Below are 17145 nucleotides of genomic sequence, written 5' to 3' on the forward strand. Positions count from 1 at the left end.
AGGAGCAGAAATACTGAGGGAAGCAGAGGACTACTGTGGTCTGTTTGCCGAAAGAACTTTTTTGTTCTTTGATTCACTGGTAACTTTCTCTCTTCCTCAAGGCAGAATTAAAGTGTTTGTAAGTGTCTACTGTACTCTTTTTAAGTGAGGATTTCATATTATTGATATGTAAATGCAAGTTTTTAAATTTCATACTAGGCACATTATCTACTAAGTATCTAAACCAGACTTGTGTCTTTGTAAGGGGTGGGCATTTTGGGGGAACTAATGCTCCAGATTTTCACTTAGGAGGGTATTTTATGTTTTTCAAGATTACCTTAAATGACATATAGGGTGAACAAAGAAAATTAAAGATAGGATTTTACAACTATAAACACAAATCCATTGGCATGTCTAGGATGGTAAAGAATATAGATTAATTTTAGTTTTCAAATGAATTTAAAAGACAAAACAAGTTCACTTGCAAGAGCTAACTATCATTCTTTATGATTTTTAAAAGCAATTCTATGGAAAGCAAATCATTCCATTATGAATTAAATGAAGATCATTTGCATTTAATGAATATAAGTCTGTTACTGGGTGAGAAGGGCTTTATTGATTTCTTATAATTCTATAGTGAACCTCATGGAAATAAGGGAAAGGGGTCAAATGTGTGACTATATTATTGGTGTGCATTTTTGAATCGGCAGAAAACATAAATACATAATATGGAAGTTGCCTTGGAAACATTTTTTTTTTTTTTAACAATTGAGTCTTACATAATAAATGAGGACTAGAGTGCCAGTTTATAATCTTGTGTTGCTCCTCCTTCCTTTCTATATGTTTTCCCCTTTAGACAACTTTGTAAAATAAATGCTTTAATTGGTATGGCTTTACATATTAATTTAAACAAAAATTGCAATTGCACACCAGAAGGATTCATGTAAGAATGTTTGAGACAAGTTTTTTTGTAAACAGAGACTTTTCACTGGCTCACTTTAAATGGTTGCTGACCTTGTTCTCTCTCTCTCTCCCTCTCTCTCTCTCTCTTTTTTTTTTTTTTTTTTCTTTTCTTTGTGCCTTTTGCTTACATTTCTTAATCTCTGATCTGAACCCCTGGAGCCAGCCGAACCCTTTTCTGTGCCAGCTCCTCCTTTGTCAAGCCTCCAGGCTCCTGCCCTCCCATGAGCCTGCGGAATGGTCCTGGGCTAACCTCTTTCTCGGTCATCTGGAGCCGTGTGTTTGCTCCTAGAATGACGTAACTGACCCAGAGGGTCCCAGGGAGACTAGTGGGAAGCGTTTCCAAAGTACTTTCTGGCTGGAAGCGAGGTGAACCAATATAAACATTGCATTTGCCTTCTTTCAGTTTCTTTTCCCTTTCTGATTTTCTCTTTTGTCTTCATTGAAATAGTCTTCCTTTGTTAAGATTTTCCTCCATCTTTTGGGTTGAGCCCCTCTGGCTTGGGATTTCCTGGGGGAACTGATTGGAAATTGAAAAATTCCCTAAGGCGTTCTAGTGTCAAAGCTGGGGTATGGATGCTCTGGCAACAATGTGTGATTGTGTTGCTTTAGCTTCCTCATCAGCTATAATCCAAAATTTTGCACATCCAGAATCTGAAGATTCATTATATTTCTAACTTTCATGCTGACTTTTACTTGGTTCTTTCATTTATTTTGTTTTATCAAGAGAATACTGTTCTTAGTGACTTCAGAAAACCCTTTATGTTTGTCCTTTGATATTCTGTTCAGTGTTATGTATTTTTTAAAACTCTAGGGGGTCATTGTTACTCTTGTGTCTGTGGCTTTTAAAATATGTATAAATATAACATAATATTTTACACACACGCACACATATTCACTTATTTCCATTGGGATAGTCTTCTGCGGATAAACTTTGGGTCCATTTCCTATCCAGTCTTGGCCCAAAATCTTTTTTGAAAACCTTGAAAGCAACCAAAAAAGGACCAATTCATTTTCAGCTTATGGACTAAGGCTCCTCTCTGTTTCCAGAGAACAGGCTGATGGGCCTGTGTTGTTGATTATTTTGTTCATTTGTGTCTGACAGCTTTCAAAAAGCATGCTTGAGGGCTGACTCTGTTTCTGTGGGGTTCCCACGCCACCGTGTAAAAAGTATGTGCCTCCAAGGGCCTCTCGTTTGGCCGGGGAGGATGCCTTTGCAGGCCGAGTGCTGATCTTGATCTGCACTGTTGAGCCCGCCTTGGGGAAAGAGAAGGTAGTGTGTGGTGTGCTTTGATTGTTACTTGTCTGTTAAGCGCTTTATCAGCATACACTTGGTGTGCCTGAACCGGGATATACTTTCTTTCTTTTTGTTTTTTTTTGTTTTTTTTTACCGTTTATTTATTTTTGAGACAGAGAGAGACAGAGCATGAACGGGGGGAGGGTCAGAGAGAGAGGGAGACATAGAATCCGGAGCAGGCTCCAGGCTCCGAGCTGTCAGCACAGAGCCCGATGCGGGGCTCGAACTCACAGACCGTGAGATCATGACCTGAGCCGAAGTCGGATGCTTAACCGACTGAGCCACCCAGGAGCCCCTGGGATATACTTTCTTAAAGGGAATTCTATAAAACATCTGATATATCATCGATCGGAATAATAAAGGTTTTGCTTTGTTTGAAACGTGTCCAATTCAAAACACCAAGAAATCTTGGCTTTTATAGTTAGAACTGGACGGCTGGGTGGGAAGGTGCTTTTGTGGTCACTTATTTTGCTGTGGACTTGCTTCCAAGTTCGATGATGATAGACTTCCTTGGATGCGGTCCTACACCCGTATTTTGTAGGATGTACACACCCTTCTCCTATAAGTCACTGAATTTGTATGCAGGTGGATCTTGAGGCCTGGTCTTCTGACTTGTGCGGTTGTGCCTTCTGTGGGTTTGAAAAAGTGACATGACTCAGAATAGATGGAGTGGTTTTCCATGCACGTGTAGGATAGATGACTGCACAATTCAAGTAGAAGCTTCTTTGCTACCTTTGGACCTTCAGATGCTTAGGTAAAAGGCTTAGAGAAGTAGCACCTGCCATAGGTGGTCAGAGGGGCATAGAATGCCCTTACATCTTGCAAGGGAGTGCATGTCCCCAGGACCGCACAGCTTGTGGTTGAAATTACTCTTCTGAAAATGATCTTTTCTGTGCATCCAGCCCCCACCCCCACCCACTTAAAAGAAGGGAGAGCATGGAGATAGAAAAGGAAATTGTTATTTCTACACAAGTGGCCAGAGAATAGGAGAATTTTTGTAAAGGTGAAGAGACCCAGGGCTCCTTCCACAGATGAGTGATAAATCCATTTGGATTTTTTTTTAAGTTTACTTATTTATTTTGAGAGAGAGACAAAGAGAGAGCGAGAGCGAGAGAGCATGCACATGCAGAGGAGGGACAGAGAGAGTGGGAGAGACAGAATCCCAACCAGGCTCCAGGCTTTCAGCTTAGAGCCCCACGCAGGGCTCAAACCCGTGAACAGCAAGATCATGACTTGAGTTAAGAGTCGGACGCTTAACCGACTGAGCCACTCAGGCGCCCTTGGATGGATTTTTATTTAAGCTAAATTCAGAAAGAAGCTGTGACAGGGAAAAAGAGTTTGAGAACTCTATTTGGAGAATTCAAGGGCCAAGAAGTGTGGTCTTGTTCCAGAATAACTTTGTGGGTGGTTGCTGAGAGGCTGGCCCCTCAGCCTTTTTCTTTTCTTTTTCTTTTTAAACATTTATTCATTTTTGAGAGACAGCACAAGCGGGGGAGGGGCAGAGAGAGAGGGAGACACAGAAACCGAAGCAGGCTCCAGCTTCCTAGATGTCAGCAAAGAACCCCATGCGGGGCTCGAACTCACAGACCGTGAGATCATGACCTGAGCCGAAGTCAGACGCCTAACCAACTGAGCCACCCAGTCACTCCTACCCCTCAGGCTTTTTCAATGGGTACTTCTTTCTTGTTTTTAAGTCTAAAAGTGTGTGGTGAAATTATTCAAATGCGTGATACAAGCAGGAGACTAACCTTACTTCGGAATGGGAGGAGGCAGAAGTGGCGAGCCCCAAGGACTCTTTGAAACAGGATGGTCATCTTTGAAGTCTTTCCATAATGAGAGTCCTGAAGGACAGCTAAGAATTCGCTTGTGCCAGATAAGTTGCAGGGTTAGCTAGAAGGAAGGGTCAGGAAACTATGAGAAGTGGCAAACCCGGTTTTTGTTTGGCTAGAAGTCAGCACATTTTATTGTGTCGCAGTGACCTGTTGTCGGGGGTAGGCATAAGGTTCCCTAAGCCATACCTTTAGCTCTGATTACTCTTGTGAGTTTGGGACCATCTGTCAAGTTAGTGTTTTCATTTTCTTCGGATAAATACCCAGAAGTGAAATGGCTGGATCATACGGTAGTCTTAGGTTTAACTTTTTTTCCCTCTATGGTTAATATTTTAAGGAACATCTGTACTGTTTTCTATAGTGGCTGCACCAATTTACATTCTCACCAGCGGTGCATGAGTGTTCCTTTTGTCCACACTGCCAACACTTGTGCTCTCTCTCCCTCTCTCTCTCCTCACCTGTGTGCGTGTGTGTGTTGATATCTAATCCTGGTTTTTATTTGCATTTCTCTGGTGATGAGTGATGTTGAATACCTTTCCATGTACCTGTTGGCCATCTGTAGGTCTTCTTCAGAAAAATGTCTATTCAGCCCCTTTGCCTGTTTTGTTTTTTGTTTTTCCAGTTGAATTGTTTGTTTTGCAGTCAACTTGCATGACTTCTTCATCTATTTATCAACCCTTATCAGATATATAATTTGCAAATTTGTATGTTCTCCCATTCTGCTGTATGCCTTTTCATTTTGTTGATGGTTTCTTTTGCTGTGCAGAAGCTTTTTAGTTTGATGTAGTCCCACTTGTTTATGTCTGCTTTTGTTGACTTTGCTTTTGGTGTCAAATCCAAAAAAATCGTTGCCAAGACCGGTGCCAAGGATCTTACCCTCTATGTTTTCTTCTAGGAGTATTACGGATTGAGGTCTTATATTTAGATCTTTAATCCATTTTGAGTTTATTTTGGAGTATGGTGTAGAAAGTGGTCCAATTTCTTTCTTTCTTTCTTTCTTTCTTTCTTTCTTTCTTTCTTTCTTTCTTTCTTTCTTTCTTTCTTTCTTTTTTCATGTGGCTGTCCAGTTTTCACAACACTGAAGAGACTATCCTTTCCCCATTGTATATTCTTGGCTCCTTTTGAAAATTAATTGACCATGTATGTGTGCATGGGTTTATTTCTGGGCTCCCTATTGATCTATAGGTCTGTTTATAATGTCAGTACCATACTCTTGATTAATATAGCTTTGAAATATAGTTTGAAATCGGGAATTATGATGATTCCAGTTTTGTTCTTTCTTAAGATTGCTATTCAGGGTCTATCAGAGTATTAATAACACTCAATGTAGCGCAACTAGTTGTAATACAGAGTTACAAGACTGACTTTGATATTTAATTCTCCAAATTGACTGTAAGCACCTGAGGGCAGTTCATTAACTCACTGATATGTTTAGTTGACTACCTTTTGTTTAGGGTTTTTTGTTTTTGTTTTGTTTTAATTTTTTTAATGTTTACTTATTTTTGAAAGAGAGAGGGACAGAGCACAGGAGGGAAGGAGCAGAGGCAGAGGGAGGCACAGAATCCGAAGCAGGCTCCAGGCTCTGAGCTGTCAGCACAGAGCCTGATGCGGGGCTCAAACCCACAAACTGTAAGATAGTGACCTGAGCTGAAGTCAGACGTTCAATGGACTGAGCCACCCAGGCACCCCTGTTCAGGGGTTTTTGAGTTGGGTTGATATTCTCCTTGCAAGAATTGGAGGACTGGCACTTACTTGTCTGTACAAATGCAAGAGTTGGTCCTGAGTCAATGTATACGCAATTTAATTCATAGGCTATTAAGTATAGACACCAGGCTACAATAACTGAGCGAATTTTATTTCCGGATGATTTTTCTACCTTTGGTTTCTCACACTTTTGGTCGTGAAAGGTGAAGATTTATCGATATTTTTGTTCCCTTTCTTTGATGATTTTCTGGTTGGGGCTTTTGCTTGGATGGAAACAATCTTTCCCCTTTGTAATCACTGCGAAAACTTGTCTCCTTATAATGGAATGCAAGTGGGCACAAGTAGTCCACAGCATACGGTTTATATTTATCTGGTTTTAAATTTCTTTTGTTCAACAGTAAAACAAAGTTCTTAACATTGTGTGACAGAAGGTTACCATAGATATTTTGCCAAAGCCTTCTTCATTGCCTAGGGAAACTCTAATGCCAAGGACTGTATACATGGGGTGAGTGTTTGAGAAAGAGGGTCTTCTTTTAGGAATAACAGTAAAACATGGTGTGGCCCTTGGGGAGAAGTTGCTTTTCTGAGAGCAAAAGGCAGGGCAGAACCAATCAGTGGTTAAGAGTATAGACTAAGTTGTGGTTTTGTCACTTACTGGTTGGTGACCTTGGGCAAATCCCTTACTCCTTCTGAGCCACAACTGCCTCTTTTATGAAATTAGGGTGTTGTGAGGGTGATATGAGCTGTGTAAAATTAAAAGCACCGTGCCTATTACCTAGGAGATACTCAATAAATGTCAACTGTTAACATTATAACATTGATGAGGATGAGGAGGAGGAGGAGAATAATCTTAGGAGAGCCAGGTGAAATTGATTTTGTGCTTTTGTTTTTTAATTACTTGTAAGTGTGATTTATTCATCACAACTAGCTAGATGATCTGAGGTGGATTTGATCCCAGTAGAAATAATGATCCCCTAAGCATTGGTTATTTTATGAAATTACTGGGAAAAAGAAAATATTGATTATATTCCATATGATCACTAACTCTGAAAAATAATATATTAATGCAGTTTTCATGAGTATTAGTGGCTCATTGAGAAAACTCATGAAAATATCTCCATTGGTCTGTTTTGGTTTCAGAAGTCAAATTGAAGCTCTCTACTAAGGTGAGCAGGGAATACAGGGACGCACAGAATTGTAAAATCTTACAAACCTACACAGTTTGTAAGACTCCAAACTGAACTGGCTGAGTGAACACCTCCACTGAGACATTTTCTTTGACTGTGTTATATAACATGCCTCCGTTGGCTATGTTCGTGTGTGGTATCCTTTGTGAGGTCATCAATGACATTATCCATTCAGAAGCAATGATACTGAGTTAAAGTCAATCAGCTACAAAGCTCACATCCAACGGACCACCAGGCTGCTGTCTCTATGGGGAGGGCACATGCATTGTTTAGGTAAATAGAACTAGGTCTCTATTCTCTGTCCCTCCTTGTCAGGGGAACCCAGTTAGCTTGAGTCCTACCTAGTCTATCTCTAGGCTGCTGGGGTTTCCATTGTCGTGTGATAGGCACCCATGTGAACATACAAAGGCACTAGGAATCGTGGTAGGCTGTAACAAATGAGTGCCTTCCAAATTGGCTTGGTTGAGGTTTTCAGTTATCAGAGCAACCTTGGATGTAAGGTTTTGCTTAGAGTTGGCTGATGAATGGCGGCCCCTAGCCATCATGTACAAGTTGTTTGGCATAACTTGGGAAAGAGGGCATGTTTGACAAAGAGAACTCCAGCAGTAGAGAAACATATGCCTGTGAAATATTTTCTCTGATGACAATCTTAATAAAAAAAAGATGGGTCTTAGGATTTATTACTTTGTCAGAAGGAGTGAGATCAGAGGAAAAATAAAATTTTCAGAAATGCCAACTTTCATTTTAGTATGTAATTTATAGTATTCCAAAATAAATTTTCTATAGAATCGCAGTTATCCACTTCACTGAAATTCTTTGATTTAACGTAGTTATGCTAATAGATTCTATTCACCCTATACGGACCCAAACATTTTAACGGTGACATAACTTACGTTGAGATATCTATATGTTCTTTACCATCCCTAGGTTAAAACTGACTTTATATTAAATACTTTCCTGAGTCATAAGATACCTGTAGAGCATAAGGTATGTTGTCCAGACAGGTCTGACCTCCACCCATTCAGGAAAGTAGGGTGGTGCCTTCCTGTAAGGTGTGGGTGTGCCAGCTACTATGGTGGATGAAAGTCTTACATCAAATTGCTCACTGTCAACTCTAAGTTAGAACTATTACTGCCTCTTCTCCTTCTTCCTCTTCTTCTCCTTCTTCTTCTTCTCCTTCTTCTTCTTCTCCTTCTTTTTATGTGATCACACAGTGTTATCTTTTTTTTTTTTTAGTTTAGCAAAATAAAAGCTGGCAAGAGTTCTTTTAGTGGAATTTTCATTTTTATGCCCTTTTTGTGTGTGTTGTTTCTGACAAAGTTAAAATATATTGAAGCCCTCAAAAACACTTTAAAAAATTTCATGAGTCCCATGGCACAATATGTGTGTGTGTATGTGTGTGTATATATGTATATGTATATACGTACATATGTATATATGTATTTCAAGGTGAGAAGAAAGTCAAGGAGCTAATGCAATATAAGACTTTATTCAGAAATATATAGTAAGCACGAAGATTGCTTCATATGAAGGGGCTCCCCTTGAAATTGTGGTGCCATGCAACCTGGCTAGAAGAAAACTTTTTTTGTTAAGTTCCCATAGTGAAAGGAATTATGTCAATCACTAGCAATGATCTTCTGCCATTTTGTGAAAGGATCAGGCATGGTTTCCTTTCACTTAAAAAAAAAATTTTTTTAATTTTTATTTTAGAAGGAGAGAGAGAGAGCACAAGCCCAGGAAGGGGGGGTGGGGGGGAGAGAGAGAGAGAAAATATTAAGCAGACTCTGTGCTCAGTGTGGAATCCTACATGGGGCTCAATCCTAAGACCCTGGGATCATGACCTGAGCCGAAATCAAGAGGACACTCAACTGACTGAACCACCCAGGGGCCCCTCCGTTGACTTTTTCCCTGTCAAGTGTAGACTCTTTTAGCAACAAGGGCTGTGTTGGCTCTTGGCTCTAGTGAGAGCTTCCTTAGGAGGACAAAGCTCAGGAAGGGAGTCGTGCTGCAGTTTGAGTTAAAACCGTGCCAAAGAACCTGAAGTAAATGGGAAGCTCACTCTGGACTAGTGTCAGACCTCCCCCAGTTTTCCCTGTGGAGGGGATTAGCAGTGGAACGAATCTGCAAGTACAGATACACAATACCATTTCTTGTCACGGCTCTCTTGACTTTATGCTGTGTAAATATCCTCGGTTGTCTCTTAATTTGCTCTCCTCTTTAATTCCTGTTGGAAGGCCACTCTTACGTGGTCAGTTCCCTGGTCTCCTTTTTTTTGAGCGTTATTTTTGGCCCATTATAACTTCCTTATTTTCTGTTTTGTTTTGTAGTTTAGCACAGTTTCAGAATTGCGAGTCTCTTTTTATTATGGGGATTGTTATCTAATAAAAATCCTAATTCACTTCTTTCTGTTTCCTTTTTGTTTTTCTTTGTAGGCTAAGAAATGGCATTTCAAAAGGCAGTGAAAGGGACTATTCTTGTTGGAGGAGGTGCTCTTGCAAGTGTTCTAGGCCTCTCTCAGTTTGCTCATTACAGAAGGAAACAAGTAAGTAATTATGCATGTATTGATTACAATATGAAACTTAAATCTGTTAAAGAACTACGTATGGGGCATGTGTATGTTAATGGTTTTTGTGTAGAAATTACGGTCTCAACTTGATCTGAAAGGCACTAATTTGGAACACTACCTTAATGGTCCATGAGAACTATGGTGTTACCTCATTTTTTAAAAAGTGAATTTCTCTATCAGAAAGCATTATATTATTTAGCCACTGTTGTGGCTCTTTGGTTTTAAAAGAGTGCCTCATTTCCAAGCCCCAGGCTTTGTTCATTTTAGGCTTTCCTTGTCCAATTCATCCAAATGTCTGGATACCTTCTATGTTCCTGCCAAAGTTTGTCTTATTAGAAGGCAGGCAGGCATCTGAGACAGGAAATGGAAAAGAGTCTATACAAAGGGCCCAGCTTTGAATCTTGGTTTTACTCCTTAAAGGTTTTCTTACTTAGGTAGTATCACTTGATGGTAGATAAAATTTTTAATGGGAGAAAGCCATGAAATGAGATTGGTGTGAAGTTTCTAAATAATTTGAAGGGCTCAGTTTATTTTAATTTTATTTAAAAAATGTTTTTTTTTTCCCTTTGCACTACAACTATGCCAAATTGATGCCAGGAAATAATTTTGATGACTGGTTTTGTTCCTTTTAGGCTTGAAATGCTGGTAGTCACCCTAGTAATTAGTATTAGTCTCCTATTCTCCCTTCCCCATGTCACCGGGGCATTTTATGATACCAGCTTGGTAGTGCATTCTCGATTCAAAGATGAAGGTAAAGGAATTTGGGAAACTGTTTGCAGCAGACTGTTAACTACTCATTTTTTGCATTTTTGCGAGAGCCTTGACGCCATGGGTTGTCTTGCCCTTGTCTTTTTCTTTGTGTTCCAAGACAATGGAGCCCGCCACAGTCCTTAGAGTCCAGGTCCTGAATGAGAAATACTACTTTAAAAACACATATTAAGAAGAATCAACTTGGGGCGCCTGGGTGGCTCAGTCGGTTGGGCGTCGACTTCGGCTCAGGTCATGATCTCGCGGTCCATGAGTTCGAGCCCCGCGTAGGGCTCTGTGCTGACAGCTCAGAGCCTGGAGGCTGTTTCAGATTCTGTGTCTCCCTCTCTCTCTGACCTTCCCCCATTCATGCTCTGTCTCTCTCTGTCTCAAAAATGAATAAACGTTAAAAAATAATTAAAAAAAAGAATCAACTTGTTGGCTTATAGTTAAAAACAAAACACAAAACAGACACATGCACAAAGGCTCATTTTTAGTGCTTCTTCCTAAAGACAGACAGAATTGAATAGGTTGTGTTAGTCTTTTTCATTCTTACCTGTGAGCACATTGCCTGTGAGGCTTCCCCAGGTGTATGCCTTGAGGGTATTATTGACTGACTTGCTAGGAAGCGCGTCTTCACTCATGGATCACGCCCGATGCGCTATTCCTTTAGTTTTCATTTTTTTACTTCTTTAAAGTTTATTTATTTATTTTGAGGGAGACAGAGGCAGCATGAGTGGGGGAGGGGTAGAAAGAGGGAGAGAGAGAGAGGACAAAGCAGGCTCCATGCTGCCGGCGCAGAGCCAGATGCGGGGCTTGAACTTACGGAACCCTGAGACCATGACCTGAGCTGAAACCAAGAGTCAGATGCTTAACTGACCGAGCTACCCAGGCGCCCCCGATGCACTATTCCTTGCATGCAAGGAATGCCCCTCGGATGACTGCCCTGGCTAAGCTCATTACTGTCAACACACCCGACTTGGTGCTGTTTGTGGGGGAGGCCTTAGTAGGCAATGAGGCCGTGGACCAGCTGGGCAAATTCAACAGAGCCTTGGCTGACCATTCTATGGCTCAAACGCCTCGGCTCATTGATGGCATCGTCCTTACCAAATTTGATACCATTGATGACAAGGTGGGAGCTGCTATTTCTATGACCTACGTCACAAGCAAAGCCATCGTCTTTGTGGGCACTGGCCAGTCTCAACGCTGTGAACTACACAGTCTCAATGCTAAGGCTGTGGTGGCTGCCCTCATGAAGGCTCAGTTGCCTCGGTTGCTTAAAAATAAGTGTGAAAAGATGCTGCTTCTGCTGAACCTGTTTCAGAAGTGCAGTTCTGTTTGGGACATAGGCCTTAATGGATTGGGTTACTTCTGCCATCTTTACCAGGGCCATCTCAAATGACACTGGCAAATGCCAGCACCAGAGGTCACAATATCTAACATTGCCAAATTTGTACACGATTTATCTCTGTAACCCACAGTGAGCATGTTCTACTTCAGAGTTTATAACTTAACTTTGTGCTTGGGTAATACTGTCTCATATGTTTTGTTTGTTTGCTTTTTCTTTTTTTTTTAATTTTTTAATGTTTATTTACTTTTGAGAGAGAGAAAGAGACAAGAGTACAAGTGGGGTAACGGCACAGAGGGAGGGAGACACAGAATCCGAAGCAGGCTCCAGGCTCTGAGCTGTCAGCACACAGCCCAAAGCGGGGCTCGAACTCCCAAGCCACGAGATCATGACCTGAGTTGAAGTCAGACGCCTAACTGACTGAGCCACCCAGGTGCCCCTGTTTGTTTGCTTTTTCTTAATCTCACAGAGTGAACAGTCAATACTGCCTCTAATCAATCAAGGTAGGGGTGAATTTTAGTCAGTAAAATCAAGGCAAAACAAGGGTCTTTTGATTTCTGGGTCATTTTGCCATTTTCTCCTTCCTAAGTTAGACATCCTGACCACCCTAATAGCGAAATGAAACAGATACCAGCGGTTTCAAGTCATTTATAATTTTAATCTGACAAGTTCTTTTGAGAAGAATCACCATGGGCATATTCAATCAATGAGTTGCATGAGACTTTCACCCAAGCATGTGCATTCTTTTGTGGTGATTCCTGTCCCTTAAAGCCACTACCATGAGCATATTTTTGGGTAGCAGGTTGGTATGTAGCCCTAGGGATTAGGAAAAAAAAAAAGAGAGAGAGAGAGAGAGAGAGAGAGAGAGAGAGAGAGAGAGAGAGAGAGGAGGTGAGGGGGGAGGGGAGACAACTCATTTGAGCCACTGACATAAAATGACCAGGGGCCTCAGCTGTCCTTTCTCAGAAGATATCTGCCAATCAGAGCCATTCTGGGGGCTTTTCAATGGTCAAGAAAAAATCTGCCCCTTAATACCCATTATTTGGCTACATTGTGTAGAAGCTGTCTCCTTAAAAATGCTCCATTTTTCTGCAGAGCAATAAAATGCTTAAAGTATGGGCTTGTGTTTTTATATTTTTTTCAGTCTTCTAAGATGATTCTAACTGATAAATTGTTCTCCTTTAAGAATAAGTTGGTGTTGAAAGTACAAGATACTGAAGTATAAGAAAGCCATCTGTCGAGTTCAAGTCCAGGCACATTTTGCTGGCATTCCCGCACCTACTGTTGTGTCTCCTCTGATTCCTAACTGGTGCTCATTTGATAGCTGGAGCACAAAGCTTCCTACCTTAAATACCCGTTCTGAAAACAAACGGGTTGACTGTAAAAGTTGGTCAATTGTTAAAGCACATTTGACTAAGACAGTGCTGTGTCTAAGTGTTTACGTGCCAGGCCAGCTCACACAAAGCCTTTGAAATCAATTCTACAGTTTAATTACCTTGTATTTGCGAGGGGGATAATAGAATGAAAGCTCTTATACATTCAGTTTTTGGTTTTTTTTATTAAACAGAAAACACTATGAAATCAAATAGGATCTTGTTCACTTACCTTTTAGCCACTTGCTTGAATAAAAGCTATTGTAGGTGAGGAGATAGAGACCTTTGGGAGACTCTGGCATTTCTGGGGGCAAGTTGGGGGTTAGAGGTGATCGTAATGATTGTTTGGTCTCACTTCATAGTATGGCTTTCCCTCATATGAGCATATTGTGAAAATTTATATTTTGTTTTTCAGTGATCAGGTATATCCATTGTTGACCCAAGGGAAGCCTAGAGACTTTTTTCCTTGTGAGATAAATAGATCAGAGTTAGAAGGGATGAATATCATGACTTAAGGAGATATCACTAATTATTACTATCATTATTATTATTATTATTATTATTATTATTATTATTATTTTCTTTTGAAGCTGGAGCAACCTAAATTTTCCTATTCCAGTGAGGAAGCTGAGGGGGGAAAAGGGATGAATGATGGCTGACATTTTTTGACCGTGTATCCCTGCAGGAAAGGAGTTTTGTGGCCACAAATGGCATCCACTTTTCAGGCTCGCTTCAGTTACACATGTAGGGTTTTTTTTGAGTGGTCTTGAAGAGGCTTCCTATTCATTTCATTTTCCTCCTTTTATTTCCTCATCCACAAATAGGTGATTAAGTTTCCACAAAGTCTTGGTTTTCCTCTCCCCAGACCAGCTATATTCCAAGGACCAGGAGGCTGAGGAGTGGGTCTAAACCTCTTACCACTTGAATCCCCACCAGGGGTGCGGCAAGCAAGCACCTCTGCAGTGGTGTGCTGAGTTCTGAGAGCAAGTTATTTACCATTCACTATTTACTAGAGGTCTGTTTAATAATAAACTTTTTATTGGAAGGGACTTGGAAGACATCCAGTCTTCCTCTGGGGACAGGATGCTCTTCTAGTGATTCCTTTATCTCCAGTGAAGGGAAAGTGTTACTTCATGGGTGAGTCTCCTTTTCTAATTTCAAGCCAATGGGAGACCAGAATGGATGGAGAGGGGCGTTGAAATTAGGAGAGAAGGCCTTGGGTACTTTCAGAGCCAGTAAACTTTAGCGAGGAGCAGAAGTAGAGTGTGTTAAAGTTGGGGTTGCATATGAGGGTTCCTCAGGGAGGTGGGAAGAAGGCGGGTGGCTGGGGAGAATGGAGCAAAAACAAGGTAGGTGTGCAAAGATTTGACTGAGGGTTGCCCCAGGCTTTTGCCTTTCATTATAGACCAAAGGAATTTTTGAAACTTTTTTTTTTTAAACTCAACGTTTATTTCATACCTTCTAGGTCTAACTGGAAACACTAGTGTGATGGTGTGGTCTTCTTTCTAACCCCAGTGGTGTGGTTGATGTAACAAAGATCTATTTAGGTCTGAGGTCTGTTTAGGTCTGGGCCCTCTCACGTAATACATACTCAGTTTGTTCCTTCCATTACCCACTCTGAAGGTGTAGTGGGCTTTGTGAACCAGCTCTGAGGTGAGGCCTGAAAACCACTGAGAGCTTTCTCAAAGCCCGGATGCGAAAGTTTTCTTTTCTTTCTTTCTTTTTTTTTTTTTTTTTTTCCTGTACCTTGCATAGGCAGGGAATGGGCTTCAGGGTATGGAAATCAAGGTCTCTTTTCAGTTTGAGGAATGATTGTATTGGAATCAGGGAACATAGAGATTCTCGTTGATTGAATTTCCTTCCATTCATGAGCGATATAACATATGGGACGAGAGTACGATCTTGACAAAGATTGCCTGTATCCAATACTTAGCTCTACTGAAGAGCTAAGAGACTATGGACAGTTTTCTTAAGTTCTCTGGACCTCATTTTCCTTTGTCTGTAAAATAGGGAGAACAAAGGTACTTTCCTCCCAAGATTGTTGAAGAGCAATAAAGCCTGAAAGAGTTTCTGGAACATAGTAGGCTTTCAAAAAGTGTGAGCTAGTATTGGATTCCCGGGTGATACGAATATAAAGTGTGGCTGTAAGCAGCAGGAACGTTGTTCTTGTTACTGGCGGTCCTTGCATTCAGGGCTACCTTGTTAAGACTTCTGAGATCTGCAGCAATGGTATGTCCTTCCTCTGAGGTTGTAAGAGAATGGCTAGAAAGCAGGTGTACAAATACCTTCTGTTTTCTCTTTGCCTTGCTTCCTGATCTGACAATGAGCCAATAACCAGGTGGACAATCCCAGTTATTGACTTAAACTCTTTTTCTGTTTTCTGTTGTAAGGAATAAATTCCTTGAAGTTCCTGCTGTTTCTTCTCTTTTTTTCCCCCTTAGGCTTTTTATGAGTTATGACAGGCTTGATTTATATGGCTGATATGTTTCTAAAAAGTTATGTGACTATAGCATTTTTGATAAATTAATTTTACATAGTACAATGCTATTTTTTGGAATTCTATGGTGAAACATATGAAAAACAATATTTTTAACAAGGTCCATTTTTGGGGGGGAGGGAGGATTCTCTTGTATCATTTTAGCTTGAAGTGGAATGCAATTAGGCTTATTATTTTCCAAAGTCATTGATGTAGTACTAGTAATTATTGACAGGATCTTTATGCTTTGCAAAATAGCCTCTCACTTTGTAGGAGTTAGTAATTTATTATACTTGTGAATGGCTTACAAAATACTAGAATTCACTCTGCTATGTGCATGAATTAGGGGAACATGAAGAAATGATTGTGGTGATGGGTTACGTGAGTTGAATTACAGGTAAAACTATATTACCTCCATTGTTAGTATCATCAAAACTCAGAAGGAAAAATACATGCGCTAATGAGAGGCAAAGTGATGTATGAACAGTTAAAATCCATAGGAATTTTGAGCACATTTTTTTAATTCGTAATTTCGGTCTCTTCTCGATACATTATTTGTAAGAGATTCTAATAAAGCAGAGCCTTTTGACTTATATACCAGCCACTCCAAATATAAAAGATGGGATTGGAGAAGGAGTAAAAATAGAATGATCATCTCTAGTGAAAGTAAGATCAACTTTGGGACTTATTTTAATGGACCCCCCGATTGAACAGATATTTAGCTTCCTGAATTTGTCTGTTACACAAATGTGGAGGGGTTTTGGTGAGCCTGTTCATATGCACAGTTTATGCAAGTTTTCAGAACTCCTGTTTCTTCATAAAGTAGGTTAATGTCATTTAATCCTAGGTTTTCTTTTTCCTCCCTGCCAAGCACTAAGTCAGTGTATACAAGCCAGTGATCATGATACCTGTCACAAAGCAGGTCTTTAGTATCTGTCTAGTACTTTCCCTTCCCCTGATGTAGGATATGAACATATGAAACAGATCTAGCCCTATTAGGCATAGCAAGAATGCTGTAACACTAGATTTATTTACATAGCTGAGCTTTTGTTTGGCTTAATGTGGCTTCTATTAACTGCTGGAGAGAGAAGCTGGTAGAGGGTAGAGAAACATGAAGTTCAGATGAGTATCTGTTGAAGAGAAATAAAAATCATAAGCAAATGCTGGTGAAGGATGTAGAGCAGTAGGTAGCCTCATCTATTGCTGGTGAGAATACAAAATGGTACAGCTATTTTGGAGGACAGTTTGGCAGTTTCTTACAAAACTAAACATATTCTTCCCGTATGATCCAGCAATCACTGTCATTGATATTTACCCAAAAGACTTGGAAAGTACGTTCACACAAAAACCTGCACAGGAGTGTGTCTAACAGCTTTATTCATAATTACTAAGACTTGGAAGCAAGCAAGATGTCCTTTAGTAGGTGAAGATCCAGATAAACAAACTGTGGTGCATCCAGACAATGGACTATTATTCAATACTAAAAAGAAATGAACTATTGTGCCACAAAGAGACATGGAAGAAAGAATGATAATGGAAGAGCTCAACTATGTAGTCTCCAAAACTATTGGAGTCAGTTAAAAGATCAGGGATTGCACCCAGGGTGTGTGGGGGAGATGAAAAGGCAGAACACAGAGGATTTTTAGGACAGTGAAACTACTTGGTATGATATTATAATG

At 40.4% G+C, this 17145-nt stretch overlaps 1 protein-coding gene across 5 annotated transcripts in view; it reads left to right on the forward strand.

Moving 5' to 3' along the window:
* The window catches only part of GPD2 (glycerol-3-phosphate dehydrogenase 2), a 146086-nt gene that overhangs the window by 31453 nt on the left and 97488 nt on the right, over nucleotides 1-17145 (forward strand). For 4 of the 5 annotated variants that reach the window (XM_053215092.1, XM_027055731.2, XM_015076750.3 and 1 more), the window contains exon 2: nucleotides 9389-9498. In XM_053215092.1, the coding sequence (XP_053071067.1) occupies nucleotides 9397-9498 (102 nt within the window). In that variant the 5' untranslated portion in view covers nucleotides 9389-9396. Of the gene's footprint in view, nucleotides 1-7126; nucleotides 7230-9388; nucleotides 9499-17145 lie in introns of those variants that run through there. The other variant, XM_015076753.3, reaches the window with a different exon arrangement.

Source organism: Acinonyx jubatus, chromosome C1 (genome assembly GCF_027475565.1).
Source record: "Acinonyx jubatus isolate Ajub_Pintada_27869175 chromosome C1, VMU_Ajub_asm_v1.0, whole genome shotgun sequence".
NCBI lineage: Eukaryota > Metazoa > Chordata > Mammalia > Carnivora > Felidae > Acinonyx > Acinonyx jubatus.